Source organism: Dipteris shenzhenensis, chromosome 6 (genome assembly GCF_047967505.1).
Source record: "Dipteris shenzhenensis isolate YYH24624 ecotype China chromosome 6, Dip_SZ_1.0, whole genome shotgun sequence".
In the NCBI taxonomy this organism is placed as follows: Eukaryota; Viridiplantae; Streptophyta; class Polypodiopsida; order Gleicheniales; family Dipteridaceae; genus Dipteris; species Dipteris shenzhenensis.
Genome location: NC_141601.1, coordinates 26691793 through 26713813, shown reverse-complemented (window position 1 = coordinate 26713813; position 22021 = coordinate 26691793). Strand labels below are relative to the sequence as shown.

Here is a 22021-nt window from a genome sequence, read left to right as displayed (position 1 = left end):
GAGTAGAGAAAAAGTGTTTGTTGACCCTGCCACCCATCTGAATCCAAAAGGATTCCCGTGCATGAAAGGCATATTCTGCTCTCTGATCCAACAATGTCTGCAAATGAGCCCTTGCTCCAGCAAGGCACTCCTGAATCCAAGCATCTGTGGGCCTCTTTTTCTCTTCCCTTTGAAGGGACGCTAAGTGTTGGCGTATACCAATCTCACATCTAAGAATCTCACGTCTCCTAGAATCAGCGTCTGTATGATAATAGTCACTAATTTCGGATAAGGCTACAGCTACCTAGATGGGTGGACAGCTCCACCCTGTATGTGAGAAACCCAAATCTGTAAAATATCCTCCGTGAGGCTCTCCTCTACATAAAAAGCATCCGGAATCCTGACACTGGCAGAGCGACCTCTCCGATGAGGCTCAAGAATCTGCAACACCACTGGAAAATGATCTGAGGTGGAAACCCCCGTAGAAATGCATACAAATCCTCCTCTGTCAAGTGCCCAATCGTCTACATAAAATCTGTCAATCCGTGCATGAATGGGTATGTGTATTCTCCTGTTTGACCAAGAGTACAAGAGTGACTGTGGCATAATATGAAAGGCATCATCCAACCAAGTGTCCCTGCCACTGAACTGAAAGAGGAAGGCATCCCAAGCTGCCCTCTCCAAAGAATGAATTCCACCCTGTCTGCCTCCCTTTTTGTCTGAAGGCAACTCAACCATGTTGAAGTCGCCACCAATGATCCAAGAATCTGCAATGGGGGCCCAAGAGAGTAACTCCTTCCAAAAGGAGATCCGCTCCCCTCTCTTGTTGGGAGCATAAAGATTGAGAAGACCAATCTTACGCCCTCCAATCAAAATAATGATCCATTGAGCTCTAGAAGAGGAGATAATACCATGACCAGCAACCAAGGGGAGAATAGAAAGAGAGACCGAAATGCAAGTACCTCCCCTTGTGCCCATAGCAGGCGACCAGGAAGGTATGTCCTCAAAGCAGTTTGCCAGAATCGTTGGCATCCAGCTTGTGTTCCTAGATAAAAAGGATATCAATAGCACCTCTAGTGACACCTGGATGAAGCTAGTTCCGGATCAGCTGCCTACGGCGACGGTGCGGAACTCCACCTAGGCCCTGTATGTTCCAGCTGACTATCCTCATTGACAGGAGGATGCTGGATGGAAAGGCTTACCCAACCTAGTAGAGGAGACCAGCTTCCCTTGGGCTGAAACACTCCTACTGAGGGCAGGAAACTCAACAGGTGAAAGGATCCCCACACCTGCTGAAAGGGAGGCCCTGTCAGGAATCCCAATGACCAAGACCCCTAAGGTGGAGGGTACAAACTCCTCATCATCCATGAAAGTCGCCGAATTTGCCAGTGCCAAAAAAGAATTCCTGATAAGCAAGTCTGGCCAAGGAGTGCAAAGAAGACCTGCACTCGTGGAAGATGGAGAAGAAGGACCTGCCATGCCTTTATCAGCAGAACTGGATCTGGGGGTTGAGGAGGCCTGTGGCTGGGGTGAAGAGGAATAAGGAGCCCTCATCTGCGCCTGCACTTTCTCGGTTGTCCTGACTATGGCAGGAATAGTCTGCGGGGAAGAAGTACCTGTAGCCCCCTCGTGGTCAGAAACCAAGGGGTCAAAAACCAAAGTGACTGGGGCTGGTGGATCTAAAGGCCCCTCCTGATGTGGAACTGTAGTGTCTGGTGCGGCAACAACATCCACCTCTAGAGTCTGGAAAGCGTCTGTCTGAACAGGATCAAAAGTCTCCTCCTGAGATAAGGGAGCCACTCTGATAGCTCTCCATCGTGGTACTGGGTGTGCTACAGGCATTGGGCGCCCTGCTGCCCCTGGTGGTCCTGGGGTGCACAAAGCAGGGCGCCCTGTTGCTCTTGGTGGTCCTGGAGTGCATGGTACAGGGTGCTGGGGAGGTGCAGTCGTGGTAGTACGTGAAGGAGCCGCACCAGAAGACCTCTTGGGTCTTTTTCTCTTCCTTGGGTAGTCTCTAGCAAAGTGCCCAAGGGTCCTGCAAATCCTGCACTGGCCCTGTCTACTTGAAATCTCGACTCTCTGTCGAAAGAGAGAGCAATCTGGACGCTGAAGCATAATGTGGTCATCTGAGATGTTAGGGTCAGAGACAATGACCCTAACACGAGGCACCCTGCCTGCACTGACTGCCTCTGCCGAGGAAGAAGGCATGCCAGGAAGGGAGGGGATCTCAGTGACCACTCCGAATGTGGCTCCGATAGTGGCAAGCAATCGATGGTAGATTTGAGGAAGACCAGGAAATCTAATGAGTAGTGATATGACCTGCCTTTCCTCCTTGACCACAGATCGAAGCCCAAGGTGTAGGGTAAAAGAAAGATCCTCCTCGAATCCAAAGCCATGGGATTAGCTTTGAGAACAAGGGCTGTGGACTCGTGGGAGTCGAAAACCACTTGGAAGAATCCACGTCCCAAAAGTCGAATATCCCTGAGGTGTGGAGCGAGGTCTCCTGGTAACGCCACTAGCATCCAGTCTCTAGTCTGTGATCTAGAAGGGTGTGATCCAAAGATGCGAGCGAAAAGTGATGTGGAGCCCTCTAATTCCACATCTTTCTTGAGCTGCTGCAACTCCTCTTCTGAAATAATGATGGTTCTCGCAGCCGGTGGAGGTGGACGGAGATTGGCTGAATGGGGATCCATTCGCCAATCGATGTGAAAAGGCCGATTCCAACACTGAAAAAGCTCCGTCCGTGAAACTACTGCCCAAGACGCCCTGAACGCGGGCGCAAGAAGAAGGAGAAAGAGAGGGTAGGAGAGAGGGGAAGGGAAGGAGAGGATAGACTGAAGGGGGAGACGGAGGTAGGCTAAGGGGGAGGCGTGGGGAGCTGAGTTAGGAAGGAAGGGGGCGGGGAGGGAGAGGGAGGAGGTTTTTATTATTATTTTTATTTTTTTACTTTTAAAAAAAAAAAAAAGTTTTGTTTTGGGTCTCCTTGGGGGGGGGATAGGAGGGAGGGAAAGGGATGGTGGGGGAGAGGAAGGAGGGGGAGGGGGAGAGGAAAGGAGGGTGGGTTAGGAGGGAGGGAAAGGGAGGGTGGGGGAGAGGAAAGGATGGGGGAGGGGGAGAGCAGAGGGGGGGGGAGAGGGATGGTGAGGGAGGGGGGCGGGGGAGGAGAAGGGGGTGGGGGAGAGGGAGGGCGGAGGAGAAGGGGGCAGCGGGGAGGGGGGCAGCGGGGGGGGGGCAGAGGGATGATGGGGGAGGGGGCGGGGGAGGAGAAGGGGGGCAGGGGGGCTGATGGGTGGGGGAGAGGTAGGGGCAGCAGGGAGGGAGAGGTAGGGGGCAGCGGGGGGGGGAGAGGGAGGGCGGGGAGGAGGAAGGGGAGAGGGAGGGTGAGGGAGGAGGGAGAGGGGGCTGGCGAGAGGGGAGGGAGAGGAGGAGCAAAACGAAGGGTACAGCCAGCTTTTTCAGACGGAGAGGATGAGTCTAGCTGGTATTGTGGCCCGAGAGGTAGTTTGGGATCACGTTCTGTCAGTAGTCTCACAAGATTTATGCAGCAAACTAGAGGAGCCTTTCATGGCGGATGAGGAGCTCTGGGAAGCCCTTAAGGCTCTCCCAACATGACACGTGTACTACAAGGGAGAAATCCCATAATACTATTTGCACTAGTGGTGGCCTTGCGTATAAGGCCTTGAATGAAGGCCTCGTCGTATCCCTGGGTAACTTTTGAAGCATTGAGGAGGATATGCGGCTATGGGGCAGTTTGGCTGGCGTACTTGGCCACGTGGCGCATTTTGGAGTTTCTACATAAGTAACTATTTCCTTCACAAAACGTCCCCAAAAACAACAAAAACGAGTTGTGGGGGTCAGCAAACCAAACCTGTCCCAAAGTGCACAAATGAGTCACCACCAGATAAAGCCGCTGATGCAAGCAGCCTTAATTGTTGCACCACTGAAATCGCACTGTGAATTACAACCCTCCATGGCGAGGTTACGCTGAATTGGTCACACATGGATCATGACACCACCATGTGCCAATACAGTTATTGCTCAACAGTCTGCACGGGTTTTGCCACCTTCCACAACAGACCAGACGCAGTAGAAGCCAAACAACTGCCACGTGTTTGCACGCGACAGCCACACACTCTGTAGGTTCCTGCTCTGATACCATATAAAGGAACATGGTGGAGAGGAAGAGGGGGAGAGAGAGAAAGGGTAGGCTAGGGTGAGAGAAGATAATACTCAAATGGAAACATAATGAAAGTGAAAGGAAATGACAATGAGCAATAGACCAAAATAGAAAGACTCACACTAATAAGCTTGATGTGTGTTGATGTGACACACAAGCACAATCATATATAGGATAGACACACACTAGATTACCAAAGTGTATATGGGATATCTCCCAATTTGACACATGGCACTCACACATAAGACTCTACTAGAACTCCTAGTAGAACACACTAAAACACACTCAACTCGACTTCATGTTGTAACTTCTTGGCCGTTTTGAAATTTCAGCTTGGATTCTCAATATTTTTTGGGACTTTCATGATCAAAGAGCTCCTGAGTGTTGCTAGGACACTTTCCTGCACCAAATTTTTAAAAGCCCTAAGTTTTTAAAAACTCTAGTTGTTGTGAGAAACCCTACAAGTGCAAAAACCCTAATTTTACTTCTACTAGTTGAGTGCAAAGATTAGACACTGACACTGATCCATATCATTGTTAAGACCTTCCTAAAGAATAATCTCTCACATTTGAGGATCTACTCCGACTTTGGTGACTATCCACCCGCCATTTTGAGATTCATGGAGTAATAGCCCTTGGTAGCTGCTCCCATGGCTAACATCGACATATCTTCAGGGACATTCTTGCCATGAACTTCATCGACTCGGAGATGTGCACATTTGTGCAGCAGCTACTTGGGGATCTTTTATGAGTTCTATGCCCTTGCTATGCATAAAATGAATTAAATATTTTCTATTTTATGTATGGAGTCAATGAAGGTTCTCAATAGTCCTCCTAAAATGATGTTTTGTTATCTATGGCGTGTGGCTCCATGTCACCATGTTTTGGAGCGAGGAGGGGAATGTATTGTGGATTTGAGGTAACCCTCACTTGAATTATCATGACATTCATAAAGAATTTGGCACCTAATGTCATTATTCTATGGGACATGTACTTTATCCTTGTTGAGCAAGTAAGTATCTCAATATTATAGTTGTTCCATTTAATTTCTTTTTCACCAAAATTTAATATGCCACCATGTCCATGTGACTCTTTAATGACAGCCTCTTGATTAATTCGAACCATTTCTTTAATTTCCTTCCATATTTTGAAACAAGAGCATCATGCTCCCGTCTTTTTCAAACTCTAGGAAGTCATTGTGGGGTGAATAAAACTTAAATCATTAATCATTAGCATTGGGCTAATTAAGGAAATATGCTACCACCATAAATTTTGCTTTCTGATATGCTAGCTGGAAATCAAATGCCTACATCAACTTAGTCCATCAAGCTTTACCTTCCCTGAAGCTCCGGTTGATTACAAATAGGGATTTGAACATGGAAAATGCCCACACTTTTTCACAGCATAGAGCATAGTATATGAAATTACTATGTCCAATCTCTTTAAAATATTGTTTCCTTTTTAATGTAATAACCTCTTGATCCTGCTCATCAAATTCTTATTTTATACATTTTTAAGTAGGACTTTTAAATGAAAGAAGACAAGCCATGTTGGCTATTTCAAATATTTAAAGAATACAGTACACAAAATTGTTAAGGATTATGTATTTATCATCCACTATCCTAACATCACCCATAAACAACATAACATTTTCTTTAATTATTTAGGAACTATGAAATATACAAAAACTATTACCTTTCCATCATAACTTCCAGTTGCAAAACAATTTGGAGGGAATATGGTCATGCATATAACATCATCAGCATGACCTCGTGTAGCATGCTCAACGAGCTCATACTCCCTTGGACCATCTCCCCATATGCACACCTATATTATATTTCTAAAGCATCAATATGTACAAAATTATTATTACACAAGCATCTTAAAGTTACTCTCCGCATTAAAAATTACCAGTTGCTACGTTCTTACCTTGCCATTCCAACCTCCAGCAGCTACGAATTTCACTTTTCCTTCCTCCAAGCAAGCTACACAGCTTACTTCACCCTACATCACGCAAAAAAAAATCAATTAGCTGCTGAGATGATGCCAATCATTTGCAATGATTGTTACATATAGTGAAGTAAAATTTTAGGTTCTGCATAATAACAAAACCTGTAACAAACGATAGGCAAAGGCACATAGATGTAGAGATTCACATATCTCCTTGAGATCCCCTAATGAGGTCATTACTACCCTCAATAGGGGCTCTGATTGTCCTCGCACTTTGAGTCAGATCTCCCATCCTAAACAGGCATAATGGGCTTTGGCATCGGCTGATCCTATTCCACCTCCACCAGCCGGGAAGCTCTCTTTCAAAAGACAAGCTTAGAACTCTCTACAATCACATCACCATTGAGTATGATGCCTTACAGCATTCCCACCTAGCCTTGCCTTTTATTTTACAAAGTGCTTATTTTTTTGGAAGGAACTACTTTTAGCTGGATTTTGATACCCCAAAGGTTTCCAGTTCTATCAATTCTCTTATCCCCTTTTCTATAGGGAATTGCAAGACGTATTTCATATATCCATGCTGCAAGAAGGCATTCATATATTCCAAATGTCATGAATTTTAGCCAGTTCTTGAGAACAAGAAAAGGACAATCTTAAGCCTTATCTTTTCAAACCTCCCCCTTAAGAGTCTTCTTGAAGATCCTGAATACTATTTGGTAGGTTTTTTTCCTAAATTCTCTGAGATTCCAACTTCCCCTTTCTCAATGTTTCTTTTAAGAGAGATGGCAAGCCTAGATTTTGTGTTCAGGTTCATTGCCCTGAGATCATTGGATGACCACACCCAATGTCTGATGGCCCTCTTTTCACATAAAAGATTGAGGTTATTGGATACTACACCGGTATCACATTTGAAAACAATTCAATCCCTTTGCTCATGATTGTCCAAGGAGGACTAGATAGACTAGACACACTATGCAACTTCCATTAGTCCCCCTTAGACTCTTTCCTCCTCTAGACCAGAGATGGGACCAGAATCTCTATCCCAAAGATCATGTTTGAGACCTTGAGTTTGTCAAATAGTGAAGATTGGAAAGGATTTGGTTGCTGCTCCTCCCCGCTCTAGCTGCCCTCCCTTCTCCCTCCAGCCCCCCCCTCCCCTCTCAGCCACAGCCCCCCACCCCGCCCTCTCCTTTTGCCCCCTTCCCCAACCATCTCCCCCTCCCCTCTCGGCTCTCCTACCCGCCCCCTCCCCCTCTCCTTTCCCCCGCCTCCCCCATCCCTCTTCCCCCGCCCCCTTCAGCCCTCTCCCTCTCCCCCGCCCCCTCCCCCATCCCCTTCAGCCCCCTCCCCCTCCCCCTCCCCTGCCCCCCTTTCCCTTTCCCTTTCCCTTTCCCTTTCCCTGCTCCCTCTCCCTCGCTTCCCCCGCCCCCTTCAGCCCCTTCCCCCTCCCCCTCCCTGCCCTCTTCAGCCTCCTCTCCTGGACACCCTCCCCCTCCTTTGCCCCTTCAACCTCCTCTCCCGGCCACCCTCCCTCTCCCCACTGCCACCTCCTTCTACCTCCTTTTCCCTCCGCCCTCTTGTGCCCCTCTTGGGCTTCCTCTTTTTGGTAGAAATTCTAGAGCGGACGGAGTGTCATTGTGTTCGGGTCGGCCTTCCACTGCAATTGGCGATGGACCATCCTTCAACCAATCCTCGTCCACTTCCACCACCCGCGAAAACAATTCCGTTGATAGGCTAAAATATGTAAAAAGTATTTTAGCACTGTTTATATTGGAGGGTACGCACATAGCTAGTGGGTGGTAGTTTTGAGTCTATGAACACTCTCATCAAGAGACCTATACTAATGTAAATATTTTTTTGAGATTGTAAATGCTTTTTACAAGGACTTGGGATATGATGATAATGCAGTGTGGATGCACTAGGGTAATCCAAAGCATGATATCCAGTGTGCGACGATGTTTTATTACAAGATGACATGTGTTGTTCATGATTGTCCCAAGCCATATGTATATCAAGGAGTTTTTTCATTGAGGGGTTTTTTTTTTTTTTCAAGAAAATTACTTCATTAAGTATGAAAGAAAACTGCGAGAGCAAGCTCAACTGTGGGAGTACATCATGCAATGCATGAGGAAAAAAACAGCTCAAAATGAGCTAATTAAGAAACAAGGTGGAGGCTGAAAATGCCATCTCAACCCTGAAGGAGACTCAAAAAAGAAAGGAGATCCTCTCCAAACTCTGAAAAAAGTAACTCTTCTAGTAGTGGCTGCTCTGGAGGATCCCTGCATGCTCGTCCAAATGGCCATCAGAGTGTGTACTGTGTCAGTCCAAATATTGGTCATAGTCTGGAAAGGGTGAACTTGGATATCCTCCACCATCACCTCTGTACACCTGGCTCTCCAAATATGACACGCTGCAATGCTAGCCAAAATCTCCCAAGACGTTACTGAGGCATGAGCAGCTCTGAAAGGAGTGAAGGGAACATTTTGGAGGAAACAAGACTCCACTGAGTGTCTCCGTACAGAGCAAGCTAGTTCTGGATCATGTCCCTCAAAAAACACCTAAGGGCCAGTAAAAGATAACCAAGCCACTAAACCCCAGGTCATATAGAAAGGTGCTGTATGAAAGATACTTAAAATCCTAGAACCTTTCTAGATCGTCCTCACCTATCTGCACTCCCAAAGGCAATGTTGTACTGACTCAACTGCCATGGGAAAACGAGGACAAGTAGGGTCAGCCCCAAACCTAGATCTCCACAGGTTCACTGCAATCCCTCCATGAATAGAAAGCCAAAAGAAAAGAGTAATCTTTCTATTCCCGAGGGATTTCCAAAGCCTACGCCAAAAGTTCTTCCGCACAACTGTGAAAATTTGAAAACTATCCCAATGTGTCACTCTGGAGGGCCTTCAACCTCTACTGCTGAGCTGAAATCTCTGGGCATTTCTAACTGTGTAGTGAAAGAAGGGGAAGCTCTTCTCTTGGTGCCCCTCATCAATCCATTCGCACTCCCCTGGGTCCCACTGCAAGAACCTAGTAGGAGAACCACCATACAGCCAAAGTCTCCAAGACCCCAGCACAAGGAGAATAGGATCAGGGTCAAGATACCATTGTGAGTCCCTATCCCACTCCATGAATCCTGCAATCCTGACAGGCTGAAATGCAACCTCCAAGAGAATATCATCAGAAGATCTGATAAGTATGCCTTCCGACTGAACATCAAAGACAAGGGTATCTTGATGTGCATCTTGCAATGCAATAATCTGTAATGGAATGCCCGTCCCTGTAAAAGCCCCCACCAAGTGGACTCTGTAAGCGGCATGTCATCTGTGTCAATCCACTCTGTGGAATGGCTGCCTCTATCTGATGTATCCTGAGTGCACTCCCTTTGAGGTGGCCAACTGCTAAAAGTCTATGATCCTCTAGAAGTCTCATAAAGGCCTACCAAGCACTTATAGTAGAGGCAAGTCCCCTGTCCCATCTAGACCACTGCATATAATGTGACACTCCAAGTGGCCTACCATGATCATCCAAAATAGAGTCGTTCCACATGACTGGCTGAATTTCTCCACAAGAGGTGGGTGGAACTTTGCGAAGTGTGTTTCTGAAGCAACGCCAAGCTTTCAGAATTACGGCCATGAGAAGGAAAGGGGGAGATTTGAGATGGGCTGAAGTAAAGATCCATCTGCTGCTATCTAACCAATCTCTCCCATGAGAAGGGGCACAAGACTGAATGCTGCGTGAGAAAAAATCCTTCCAGAGCTCCACAGTCCAGGCATCAATCCGCGTACTACAAACTTGCACAGTAAGGCCATACACTGCAAGTTCGGGTCAATAATATTGAGACCTCCTTCTCCCGTGGGGAGAATGAGGGTCTCCCAAGCCACCTGGCTACAACATCTGAGGTGCTATCTAAACCACTCCATAGGAAGTTCTTGATAGGTCTCATGAGCTGAGCGATACAACCTCTAGATCTGCACCAACATGAGCAGACAAACCAGGCCATGGCCAATAAGATTTGGTTCACAAGCACAACTCTCGATGCAAGGTCAAGTTTGGCTGAACTCCAAAAGATGAGTTTCCTCCTGATACTCTCCAACACGGGAGCAAACTGCTGTGCTAGAGAGATGCCCACCCCAACCTCGCATCCCTGATACCTGACGAAGACTCCCCTCTGAATCCAAGTGAACCCAGTATCAATCCCCCAGACTGGAGTGTCCTCATCATTGATCCAAAAACCATTGGATTTGTTCCAATTTATGTGTGCACCTGCTGCAATGCAAAGCAAATCCAATGCCGTGCTGAATGAATTCACTGTCTGTGGAGTGGCATTAAAAAAAACAGCCGTACCATCTGCCAACTCATTGTCTAAGAGATCATCCTCCTGCCTCAGAGGAAGCCTGAGCCCTACAATCCCAGCTTGAGCTGTAATGTAATAGCTCATAGCCTCAGCCATAGAAAGGCATGGCATCCCTGACAGACTGATCTGGTAATCTCAAACCTGTCCCCCCTGACTCCACCAATAAGAACGTGGTTGTGGGCTGATCTGTAGAGGGCTGACACCCCTTTGATCCATGTGTCTGAGAAGCCAAAACGAGTAAGTGTGCCCTCCAGAAAGCCCCAATCTACCCTGTCATAAGCTTTCTCAAATCCAAGAGTAGAATGGCAACCTTTGGCCATTATGCATGGCCCAATCCAAAGCCTCCCAAAATGAGAAGATGCTATCAAAGATGCTACTGCCATGCACAAACTTGTCTGCGTATCATGAATAAGATCTGGTAGAAAGGGCTACAGACGAAGGCTGATAGCTTTAGCTAGGATTTTATACAAGGTACCCAGCAAGGTAATCGGTCTCCACTGAGACACTAAATTACTACAACCCCCTTTTGGAATCAAATGAATGAGGCTCTTTGTAAGTGAGTCTGGCATCTCACCTGAGTCCCATACACCTTGCAAGGATGAGGTAATGTGATCCCCAATCTGATCCCAAAAAGTAATAAAAAATAAGGGGGTAAATCCATCTGAACTAGGACACTTGCCCTTGTGAAGGGCAGAAAGAGCAGTCCTGAACTCTACGTTGGTGAAGGGTGCATCAAGTGAAGGATATTTCTTAGGACTGGTTTTTTTGCTTCCACTAACCTTTTACAGGTACTTCATTCCTGAGTTCCATTTCTTACAAAGCTATGGCTGAATATTCCTATGAAAAAACGTTTCAAAAGGAGCGTTTAGTTCACTGCAAGAAGCAAAAGCAGGTTGAGGGTCAGCATGACCCGATGCATGATACTCTTGAGGCCCAACTGGTATATGATGTCATGCATGAAGGATTTGCAGACACGAGGAAAGAGTGGAAAGACTCGGTTCCTTCAGTTGGCCTCATGGTTGAGGTAGATGCAATAGTGGATCCAGTCATATAATATGCTAAGAATGTAGTCATATTATTTTTTCCAGGTCGGATGCCACCTGCCGCAGAGATAGGCAACTGGTTGACACGCACACTGGCTGGCTCGTTTTTTCATAAAGTCCACTATGCAGCTAGGGGTTTTTTTGAGGTTATTATGGTGGATGAGATACATAGACAAATGCTTTTGGAACATTCGCCTCTCTTTTTTGGGCAGTAAATGGTGCATGTATTGCCATGGTCTCCCACAAGGGATTTTCAGGCTTTAATCCGACACAGATGCCCGGTTTGGGTTGAAGTTGTCGACTTCCCACAATGTATGGCCCCACTCTTGCCTAAAATTGCAGCATCTTTAGGTAAAGTGGTATGCCCACCACAGCCAAACGGCAACTCGAACAGATTTTGCATTCTCTGGGATACTGATAATCCCACATCAGACTCTTATTCAGTCAGTGAATAATGTGGACATGGGAAGTGCCTTTTATAAACTCAAATGGGGATTATTTGCAGGGGCTTGTTTTGAGTGCAAAAAATTTGGACACATGGCTTCACAGTGTCCAATGAATCAGCATAAAATGCCTCCTACCACTTTGCCGGTTCAAATGCCTACTAAGGATGCTCCTACTTCAATTGCAAATAAAAACAAAGGTAGTAGACAGCTTTCTGGAAGTCAGGATAAAGGCAAAGCTCCAGTGGTTTCAAATGGGAATGTTTTTCACATTCACCTCCTGCTATTCAACCCTTGACCAAAGGAAAGAAACCTCCAACTGATGGATGGCAAAGTCCAAGAAAAGTTATTTCTGCTCGAAGAATTCCACCCCCCCGCACTTGGAATGGTGCGTCTTCTAGTGGAAATACCCCAGAGGTAAATACAGGAATTGGGATTACATGGGCTGCAGTAACAGCTAGCAGAACACTCTTCCCTGAAGAAGAGGTTGCTGCTTTGTTGTCTACTCCTAAGGTGGCTACTTCTTCTCAGGGGAGAGGCCTTGACCCTGAGATAGAAATGCAAGGCTGACCTCATAAATTTTGCTGCTGTACATAGTTGTTATATTACTATAAATATCTGTAAATATGACTGCTCATATCAAATGTTTTACACTCAATGTCTAGGGGATGTGTGACAGTAGGAAATGGAAATTTGTGTGGCTGTACTCCTGAATCTGTGCTTCACATTTTTTGGTTCTGTCCACATACTTGTGATTTCATCGCTCTCATCCAACAGAGGCTCGAGCGAGATTTCCTACTGTTACTTTTGGCAGATTTTTCTGGTTGTTTGGTTTTCATCCAGCGAGACAAGGTTTTGATTTATTTTTTGTATGGGTGCGCTACTGGACACTATGGACTTTATGGATGGACAGAAATCATAGAGTCTTTGGTGATCCACTATTTTCATCCTTTCTTTTTTTCAAATGATCTCTGCAGCAATCATTCTACGATTGTGTTCAGACTCGTTTGATTGATCAGGATGTGTATACAGCTTATACTGAGATCTTTAGTTGAGTAGTAGTTACTTCGTTTTTGAAGTAACTATGAATGTAATTATTTTACAGCAATAAAAGATTTCTTCTCACAAAAAAAAGAAACAATCATATCCCCTGTCACCAACCCCAGTAAGTGCCGCCAAATAACCACTTTAGCATCATCTGTGGCTTGAGTGTAAGGATCTGCTGTAAGAAGGCAGGAATAGAAATCGGTGGCAACCTGCAAGATGGCACTTGGATGTGTCTAAAGAACTCTGTCTGAGTCAACAAGCTGTGAGACGCTCTCCCTACTATGTCTGGGGCCAAGAGTAGAAAAGAACTGCTTGTTGACTCTACCTCCCGTCTGAGTCCAAAATGACTCTCTAGCATGAAAGACATACTTTGCTCTCTGATATAATAGTGACTACTACTGAGCCCTTGCTGCAGCAAGGCGCTCCTGAATTCAAGCATCTGTAGGCCTCTTCTGCTCCTCCTCCCTCTGGAGGGCAGCCAACTGTTGGCGGATACCTATCTCAAGCCGCTTGAGGATCTCACCCCTCCTGATATGAGCAACTAAAAGATAAAAGCCACTAATATCAGAGAGGGCTGCGGCTAAGTTTGAAGGAGAAAGCTGCCCATTTTGCAAATGAGATACCTAGGAACACTGTCTTTGTAAGGCCCTCCTCTGCATAAAAAGAATTTGGAATCCTAACACTGGCAGAGCGGCGCCTCACATGGGGATCTGAGACCATCAAAACCACTGGAAAATGATCCAAAGTGGACACCCTAGCTGCAATGCAAACAGTACCACCTGTGTCCAAAGCCCAATCATCCACATAAAATCTGTCAATTCGTGCATGTATAGGCATCTGCAATCTCCTGTTCAACCAAGAAAACAGAAGAGAAAGTGGCTGAGTGTGAAAAGCATCATCGTGCCAAGCATCCCTGCCACTGTATTATAAAAGGAAGGCATCCCACGCTGCTCTCTCTAGGGAGTGAATGCCACCTTCTCTAGCACCCCTTTTTTCTAAGGGCATTTCAACCATGTTGAAATCGCCTCCTATAATCCAAGCATCTGCAATATGTGACCAAGAGAGCAGTTCCTTCGACAAAAGAACACGATCCCCTATAGAATTGGGTGCATACAGGTTTAAAAGACCAACCTTATGCCCACCAATCAAAAGTAAAATCCACTGAGCTTTGGAAGGGACTATGATCCCGTGTCCACATCTGGATGAAGTTGGTTACAAATCAGTTGCCTGCAGCTACGGTGAGGTACACCTCCGACGCCCTGAACATTCCAACTAACAATCCTCATCTACGAGAGGAGGAGGCCGGATGGAATATCCTACCCAACCTGGTTGCAGAGAAAGCCCTCTCCTGCAAAAAGTTCTTCCTATCAAGAGGAGGGAAGTCAACAGGGGAAATCTCGCCCACACCTGCTGAGGGGGAAACTCTGTCCACGGATGTTTGAAAGATGTGCTCCTCGAGCGTAGAGGGTACAAAGTCCTCCTCTGCCTCAAACTCAACCAAGTCTTCTAGAACTGAAAATGAATTCCTGCGAAGTACCTCTAGCACAGGAGTGCAAAGGAGCTCTGCGAAAGGAGGAGTGGAATCAATAATCCCCTTACCACTGTGAGGTGTAGAAAGATGTGTAAGAAAAGAAGGGAGATGTTGCTGCATGAGCTCTGCATAAATCTTCATGACCTCAGCCACGACTTTGGCATTGTTCACAAGTAAGGCATGGGTCTCTGCAGAAAGTTTCTCCCTAGGTGAGCGCTCCTGAACATGAACAGGGGCAGGATCAGTCTCATCTGCACATGGAACTAGGACAAGAATGTCTCCTGCTTGAAGAGACGGGTCCGCGGCCCCATAAGTGGTAGCCTGAGGTATTGGCTCCCCAACTCTGACAGGCACCAAATGGAGGATGACCGAAGCAGGCCTGTCCGCGCTCTAGAAGTACCAGGACAAGAGGCTGATGGTCATGGCTGTGAAGTCAAAGGTCTAGTAGCGCGTGAGGCAGTAGGAACTGGTCGTGAAGAAGGTCCAAGTCGAGTGAAGCTATGAGGTGCACCCGTGGATCTTTTTCTTTTTCCTTGGGCAATATCTGGCAAAGTGCCCAAGGGTCCTGCAAATCCCACACTAATCCTGTCTCCCTGCAATCTCGCTAAAGAAGGAGCCATCTGGACGCTAAAGCATAATGTGGTCATCCGAGATGTTAGGGTCAGAGGCAATGACCCTAACACGCGGTACCCCATCAAACCTGACTGCCTCTGCTGCTTAAGTAGGTATCTCAGGGAGAGGGGGGATCTCTGTAACCACTCCAAAGACGACTCCAATGGAATACAGCAGTCGATGGTACACCCAAGGAAGGCTGGGCAATCTGATGAACAGTGACGTTGTCCGACTGACTTTGTTGACAGGATCAAACCCCAATGAAAAAGTGGTCAGAAAAATCCTCCTAGAGCCCAGTGCTAACGGACTAGCCCGAAGCACTGTACGTGCTACCTCCGAGGAGTAAAAAACAATCTGGAAGAAACCTCACCCAAGCAGACGAACATCTGAAAAGTACCCTACGAGGTCTTCAAGTAGAGCGGCGAGCACCAGTCCCTAGCCTGTAACCTGGAAGGGTGGGACCCATGGATGCGAGCAAAAAGCAAATTCAAGCTCTCCTGCTCTGTATCTTTTTTGAGCTGCTGCAGCTCGTCTTTTGAGAAAATGATGGTTTTTGCGGCCAGTGGAAGCGGGCGAGGATTGGCTGAAGGTTGAGCCATCGTCAATCGAGGGGGAAAGGCCGTCAGGAACACAGTTGAACTCCGTCCAACTAAAATGTTGCAAGGAAGGAGAAATATAAGGCTGAAGGGAGGAGACAGGAAGGGGAGAGAGATAAGGGGACAAGAAGAGGAGAGAGCTGAGGTAGGCAAGAAGAGGATGAGGGGAGGAGAAGGGCTGAAGGAGGGTGGAGGGGTGAGGATAGGGGTAGGGGAAATGAGGTGGAAGAGGGGCTGAAGGGCGCAGGGGTAGAGGAGAGGGTAGGCGGGGTGTCTGAGGGGGGGGGGGGTTTCTTAACACTTCCGGAAGTATTACCGGAGGCCTAGGGCCACTGGTGCGAGAAGCGAGTAAGACGTGCCATAAGTGTCACTGATGGTACGTAGGTGAGTGCTTGTCGATGGTGTCAACTATGTGCAAGCGGTACAAGTGCTGAAGTGATGTGAGCAAGAAGAAGACCAAAGTGGAACAACATCATGGAAGCCATCCCTCGACATGAACAGCAAGGAACTTCAACCACATGACACAGGTCCGTTGTACCAGGTGAAGGGAGAGGAGGGGAGGAGAACACAACGAAAAGAGATTTTAGAGTAGCGAGCAGAGATGGGAAGTAGCATAACTCATTAGAGAGCAAGATGACTGATACACTCCCCGAAGATACACACGAGGCGAGCTCTTGACTCTAGCCTCTCACTCCTTCACTTCCGCCTCTTCTTCTTGCCAGAATGTCCCTCCCCTTTCCCCTTTCCCCCTCTTCACCTTCTCCTCCTCTGCTCCACCCCCCGCTACCAATCCCCCCACCTTCTTCCTATTGGTTGCCTTCTTGCACCCTTAGCCATCCTTAGCCATTCCACCGTTTGTGGGCCGCTCTGTCCTTGATGGCTTCCGCAACACTCCAGCCTGTCCTGGGTCAGTGAATCCCGTGCTCCATGTGTTCTCCTGCGCTCCTGACACTAGTTGGTTGAGAGGGTTGGTGCACCACCTATGCCTCTTAACTGATGGACTGCTTTCCATGTGCACCAACAGGTGTATCCCGCGTACCATTGCGCCAATACTTCCCTATGATTGACTTTGACCATGGTGAGTCGAGGTTGAGGTTTGGCACTCTTCAGTCATGTATTGCTTCCGTCATGTCCATGTCAAGTCCATGTCATGTCCAAGTCATGTCCATGTCAAGTCATGTCATGTCCAAGTCATGTCCATGTCAAGTCATGTCCATGTCAAGTCCAAGATGTGAACACATGTGAACACGCTGCGACTAGGTATGACCAAGGTCTAACAACTTGGCATGTTGCTGAGGTGACCATGACGTGACCCAAGTGTGACTCTTGGTGGGTCGCCATAAACTTTGAGTACAACAGATCCCCCGCCACTATCATTCACCGTCCCGGTGAATGACCGAGGATCTTGTGAGAGAAAGTTAGGTGTAAATTACAAATAAGAAAGTGACCTTGGGGTTGACATCCCAAAACTGAAAAGAAAGGGCTCATGGCCTTACAACTGTAAAACTGAAAAAGAAACTGGCTCATGGCCATACAACTGTAAAACTGAAAAAAGAAACTGGCTCATGGCCATACAACTGTAAAACTGAAAAAAAAAAACTGGCTCATGACCATACAACTCCAAACTCCTTATTTACATGAGAATCCAAATGTACAGAGTTCGCAAAAAGATATGCCGAACTAAAAGATCCAGGAGCTACTGCTTGCTGGATGAAAGTCAAGGAGGGGGAAGGGGTGGGTGTGGTGGGTGTGCTGAGGTTCCGGGGCTGGTCCTTGCCTCTTCCTCGACTGTGTCCATGAGGTTGCGGATGTCCTCATATTTGGATTTATACCTGTGGTAGCCAGACCTGTAATGTTCACATCGAGATTTGAGAGCAGCATTTTCATCTTGCAGCGCATGGAAGTTGTCCTGCAACTTGGAATGTGAAACTTGGAGATGGTCTTTTGCCTCCCGAATCTGCTTCATTTGACTCCGCACCACGTCCACCTGTTGATCCACAGTATGCTTATCGGCAGCCAGTGAGGAGTATCTGTCCTGTAGGGCGGCAAGCTCCCGCTGAATTTGAGCCTGTTGGGCTGAATGGTGGTCCTCCAAAACTTTCTTGGTGGCTGTCCACTCTGCCTCCTTTGCTACAAGACTTTGCTGAAACTCGTCGTGCTGAGTTTTCCACCCAGCTTCCCTTGTCTGTAGAATTGCTCCCCACTCCGTTTTTGTCATTTGCAATGTTGTATCCCATTCTTTATGCATGCTGGCTACCTGCTTCTCATGTTCCAAGCGGAGGTGTTGCTTCTGTGACAGAAGCTTGCAAACCTGACCCGTAGTATTAAAGAGGGAGGCACCCATCTGAATGAAGCTGTCATCTATAATGCGTTGAGCCATATGAAGGGACCTTTTAACCCATGCATACCTGTCCCGATAGGTCATTCGGTCAGCCATGTCAATAAGCTCGCCATATTCCTCGAAGGCCGCTTTCATCCCCTCTTGCTCTAGGTCCTCTAGAGCTGCCACTGGAGCCAGTGTGTCGATGTCTAGGTAACAGCTTGGAGCTTGGGATACCTTCTTGTTGGAAGCGATTGTCTCTTGCAAGGGAAGTGTGAAAATTTGGTCCAAGTCCTCCTCCTCCATGCAAACAGAAGACCGCTTCCGCTTTAATGCATACAACAGCCGTTTGTGTTCCTGGCTCTGTTCCTCTATCTGGGCCTCATGGGTGAATAGATCTCCCGAGGAGGTTGCGAAGTAGGTATCCAACATATCATTTTGAGGAAGTGGAGGACAATCCGCTGGAAAAGGTATCTTACCCCCAGCAAAAATAACCTCGCCAGGTCGAGTTTCCAGTAAGTCCTGTTCAGCAGCCTCCATACTTGGTTCAGGGGTCAGTCGTCGAGACACCCGGGGTGGGGTCTTCGCATCACCAGTGGCTCCCAAAGTAAGATTCAGGTTCAATAACCTGTGTCGTTCTGATGCCTCTCCATCAAGAGATTCCAGGGCAGAGGTGCCAGCTGCCGTAACGGTGCCTGCTGCCGTACCTTCTGTGGAGGTATCCCCCTGAGTTGGGGGATTAATGTGCATATCTTTGCACCCTACTGACCCTGATGAGATGATTGGAGGGGAAATGGTCATGACTGCGGGTGAGGTAAGTGGTAATGTTCTGCCATGGTGGGTGAGACCTGAGGAGGGCAGGGGAGTGACCGGAAGAACATCATCAGGGAAATCACAATCTGCCTCGAAGGGGATGGATGGAGAGGCGACTCCTGCATGAGCAACTGATGGCAAAGCTCCAGAGGCTGGCCCAAGAGGGAATGGCTCAGAAACCTGTGCTACAGATGTGGGTGGAGCAAGAGTGGGAATGGAGACTGGAGATGCAGATGTGGAGGGAGCAAGAGTGGGAATGGGGACTGGAGAGGAAGAGAGGACAGAGACTGGTGCAGCAGAGGCCGAGGATGCTGGGGCCGCACGAAGGGCCAGTGGAGATGATCTCAAGTGGGGGATCATAGGAGCGGAGGGTGGGCGGTGAGGAGAGGATGAAGTATGTGAAGGTGGAGGAAAAAGTGCAGGCGTTGCAGCCCGCCACTGGTGCAAGAGGTAGGTGAGGTGAGGTCCACAAGTACATGTGTGTGTGCTTCGGCGTGTGCGATTTCGAACAGTGGCCCGGAATGTTGAATAAAAGAGAGATGCAAAATCATACTGAGTGATGGTGAAGAGAGCATTAAGAGCAGGACGGATACCTTTCGTGATGTAGTAATGCCCGGGTGCTGAATAGAAGCGAGTGAAGAAGTAGCGTGTGATCACTGCTTCTCTGCTTCCACCTTCCAAAACCTTTTTGCAATCATATCCCCTCCTGTTGGGTTTGCACTGTGAAAGGAATGACAGGAGATGTGGTGAATCGTCGGAAGGAGGCTGAATAGGGAGAGCAGGGAGCCCCATGTACTGTGAGACCAAATTGGGTGTGAGAAGCTGCCTGGAGCCCATGAACTCAAAAGTGTCTGTGACATAGTCGTAAGATCTGATGAATCCTGTACACAGTTCCACATCCACCGGAGGGAAGATGACCTTGTCGAACTCAGTTAGACTGAGGGTCTGGATCTCGGAAGATGACAATACGGAGGATAGTTTGAGGTTCGGATCCAGAAGAGGTTTAAACATAACCCGAACGTGGGAGAGGGGAGGGGTGGTTACTGAAGGGCTCTGTATCTCCGTTGGCCCACCCGACCCTTCTGAATGTGGTCTCCGTGCAGAGGGGGTGTAATCTGAGCCCCCATGGTCAGAAGAGGAGGCACTGGAGCTCTGGGAGTGGAAAAGAACCCCCCGCTGCTGTCTTGATTGCGGTGGCTCACCATCCGAGATGATAGTGATCTCCGGACCAAGATGGGAATGTATCGCTGATGAAGTCGGTCCTGCTAATGAAGTCGGCCCTACCGATGAAGTTGGCCTTGCTGATGGAAGTGGCTCTGCTGATGAAGTCGGCCTAGCTGATGTAGTCAGCCCTGCTGAGGCTGTAGGCAGGGGTGAGGTCATGTGCACTGCAGAGGCTGCCTGAGACGTCATGGCAGTATAGAAGGGAATGAAGAGCTTATCTCTGGGCAACCTTGGCTTATACTTAGACTTCTTCTCGAGCATGAAGAAGAACAAGAGGTAAAGTGTAAGCTAATGACGAAGCAGGAGAGGAAGCTGATGACGAAGCAGGAAGGTGAGTGATGACAAGGCAAGAAAGGAAGCAGGAAGGGAAGGGGGGCTGGTGACGAGGTAGGGGAGCTGCTGTCGAGGGCTTGAAGCAGGAAGGGAAGGGGAGCTGGTGACGAGGTAGGGGGGCTATTGTCGAGGCGTTGGCAAGCCCACTGAGATAGAACGAGAGAGTGGGGTAGGTGGTGACAAGAGGGGGAGCTGATGGCGATGAGAAGGGAAGCTGATGGAGAAGCACGAAAGTTAGAAAGGAAGCAGGAAAGGAAGGGGCGTGAATGACGAGGCAAGAAGGAAGCTGGCCAGATGATAATCGAGAAGGGGAGTCGATGAGGAGGTCTAGAGAGGAAGCTTGCGAGGTGCTAGTGAGGAGGGGAGCTGGCCAGGTGATAACGGGAAGGGGAGTTGATGACGAGGTGCTAGTGAGAAGGGGAGCTGGCCAGGAGATAACAAGAAGGGGGAAGGAGAATTGCGATGAAGGTAGGGCTGCAGAGAAGGCGTTGGAGGGAAGGCTGCAGGGTTTTGCAAGATGGCGATGGAGGGAGAGCTGTAAGGTGGCGATGGAGGGAGAGTTGTAGGGTGGCGATGGAAGGAGAGCCGTAGGGTGGCGATGGAGGGAGAGCCTGCAGGAGAAGGAGGGATGCAGGAGAAGGTGTTGGAGGGGAGGCTGCAGGCTGCGGGAGGGTTGCGATGATAGTCTGCAGGAAATATGCGAGGGAGGGAGAAGGAGGGAGGCTGCAGGAGAAGCGTTGGAGGGAGAAGGAGGGAGGCTGCAGGAGAGTGCAGGAAATATGCGATGGAGGGAGAAGGAGGGAGGCTGCAGGAGACTGCGCTGGAGGGAGGCTGCAGAGAAGGAGGAGGCTGCAGCAGAGGGTCGATGCTGTAGGAGATATGCGATGGAGGGGGAAGGAGGGAGGCTGCAGGGGAAGCGTTGGAGGGAGAAGGAGGGAGGCTGCAGGAGAGTGCAGGAAATATGCGATGGAGGGAGAAGGAGGGAGGCTGCAGGAGACTGCGCTGGAGGGAGGCTGCAGAGAAGGAGGGGGCTGCAGCAGAGGGTCGATGCTGTAGGAGATATGCGATGGAGGGGAAAGGAGGGAGGCTGCAGGGGAAGCGTGGGAGGGAGGCTGCAGGAGAAGCGTTGGAGGGAGAAGGAGGGAGGCTGCAGGAGAGTGCAGGAAATATGCGATGGAGGGAGAAGGAGGGAGGCCGCAGGAGACTGCGCTGGAGGGAGGCTGCAGGAGAAGGAGGAGGCTGCGTATGATTTCGTTGTCTGGAGGGGGGAAAAACAGCCATAAATATAGAACGAAGAGATCCAACTTTAGAAAAGTAAGCCAAAATTAGCATGAGTGGGCTGCAAGATGCGGTGGAGGAGGTGGATGAGCTGATCCCAAGGATCCACGCTGAGTTTAGCCAGATGCTAAATATAGCAGTGGTTGGAATTAGGAGAGTTTAGCCAGATGCTAAATATAGCACTGGTTGGGATTAGGAGAGTTTAGCCAGATGCTAAATATAGCGCTGGTTGGAATTGGGAGATAAAGGACAGACGCTGAATTTGGTGGCTAAATATAGCCTTGGTGGGAGGGGGTAGGTGAGAGAAAAAGCGGTGTGGGCA

The 22021-nt window shown here is 48.4% G+C and overlaps 1 protein-coding gene across 1 annotated transcript in view; it reads right to left on the bottom strand.

Moving 5' to 3' along the window:
* Positions 1–22021, bottom strand: part of LOC147900987 (uncharacterized) — a 594828-nt gene that overhangs the window by 225124 nt on the left and 347683 nt on the right. Inside the window, exons 17-18 of the mRNA XM_087376414.1 lie at positions 6085–6159; positions 5851–5982 (exon numbers count right to left, since the gene is read on the bottom strand). Coding sequence (XP_087232540.1) covers positions 5851–5982; positions 6085–6159 — 207 coding nt within the window. The remainder of the gene's footprint in view (positions 1–5850; positions 5983–6084; positions 6160–22021) is intronic.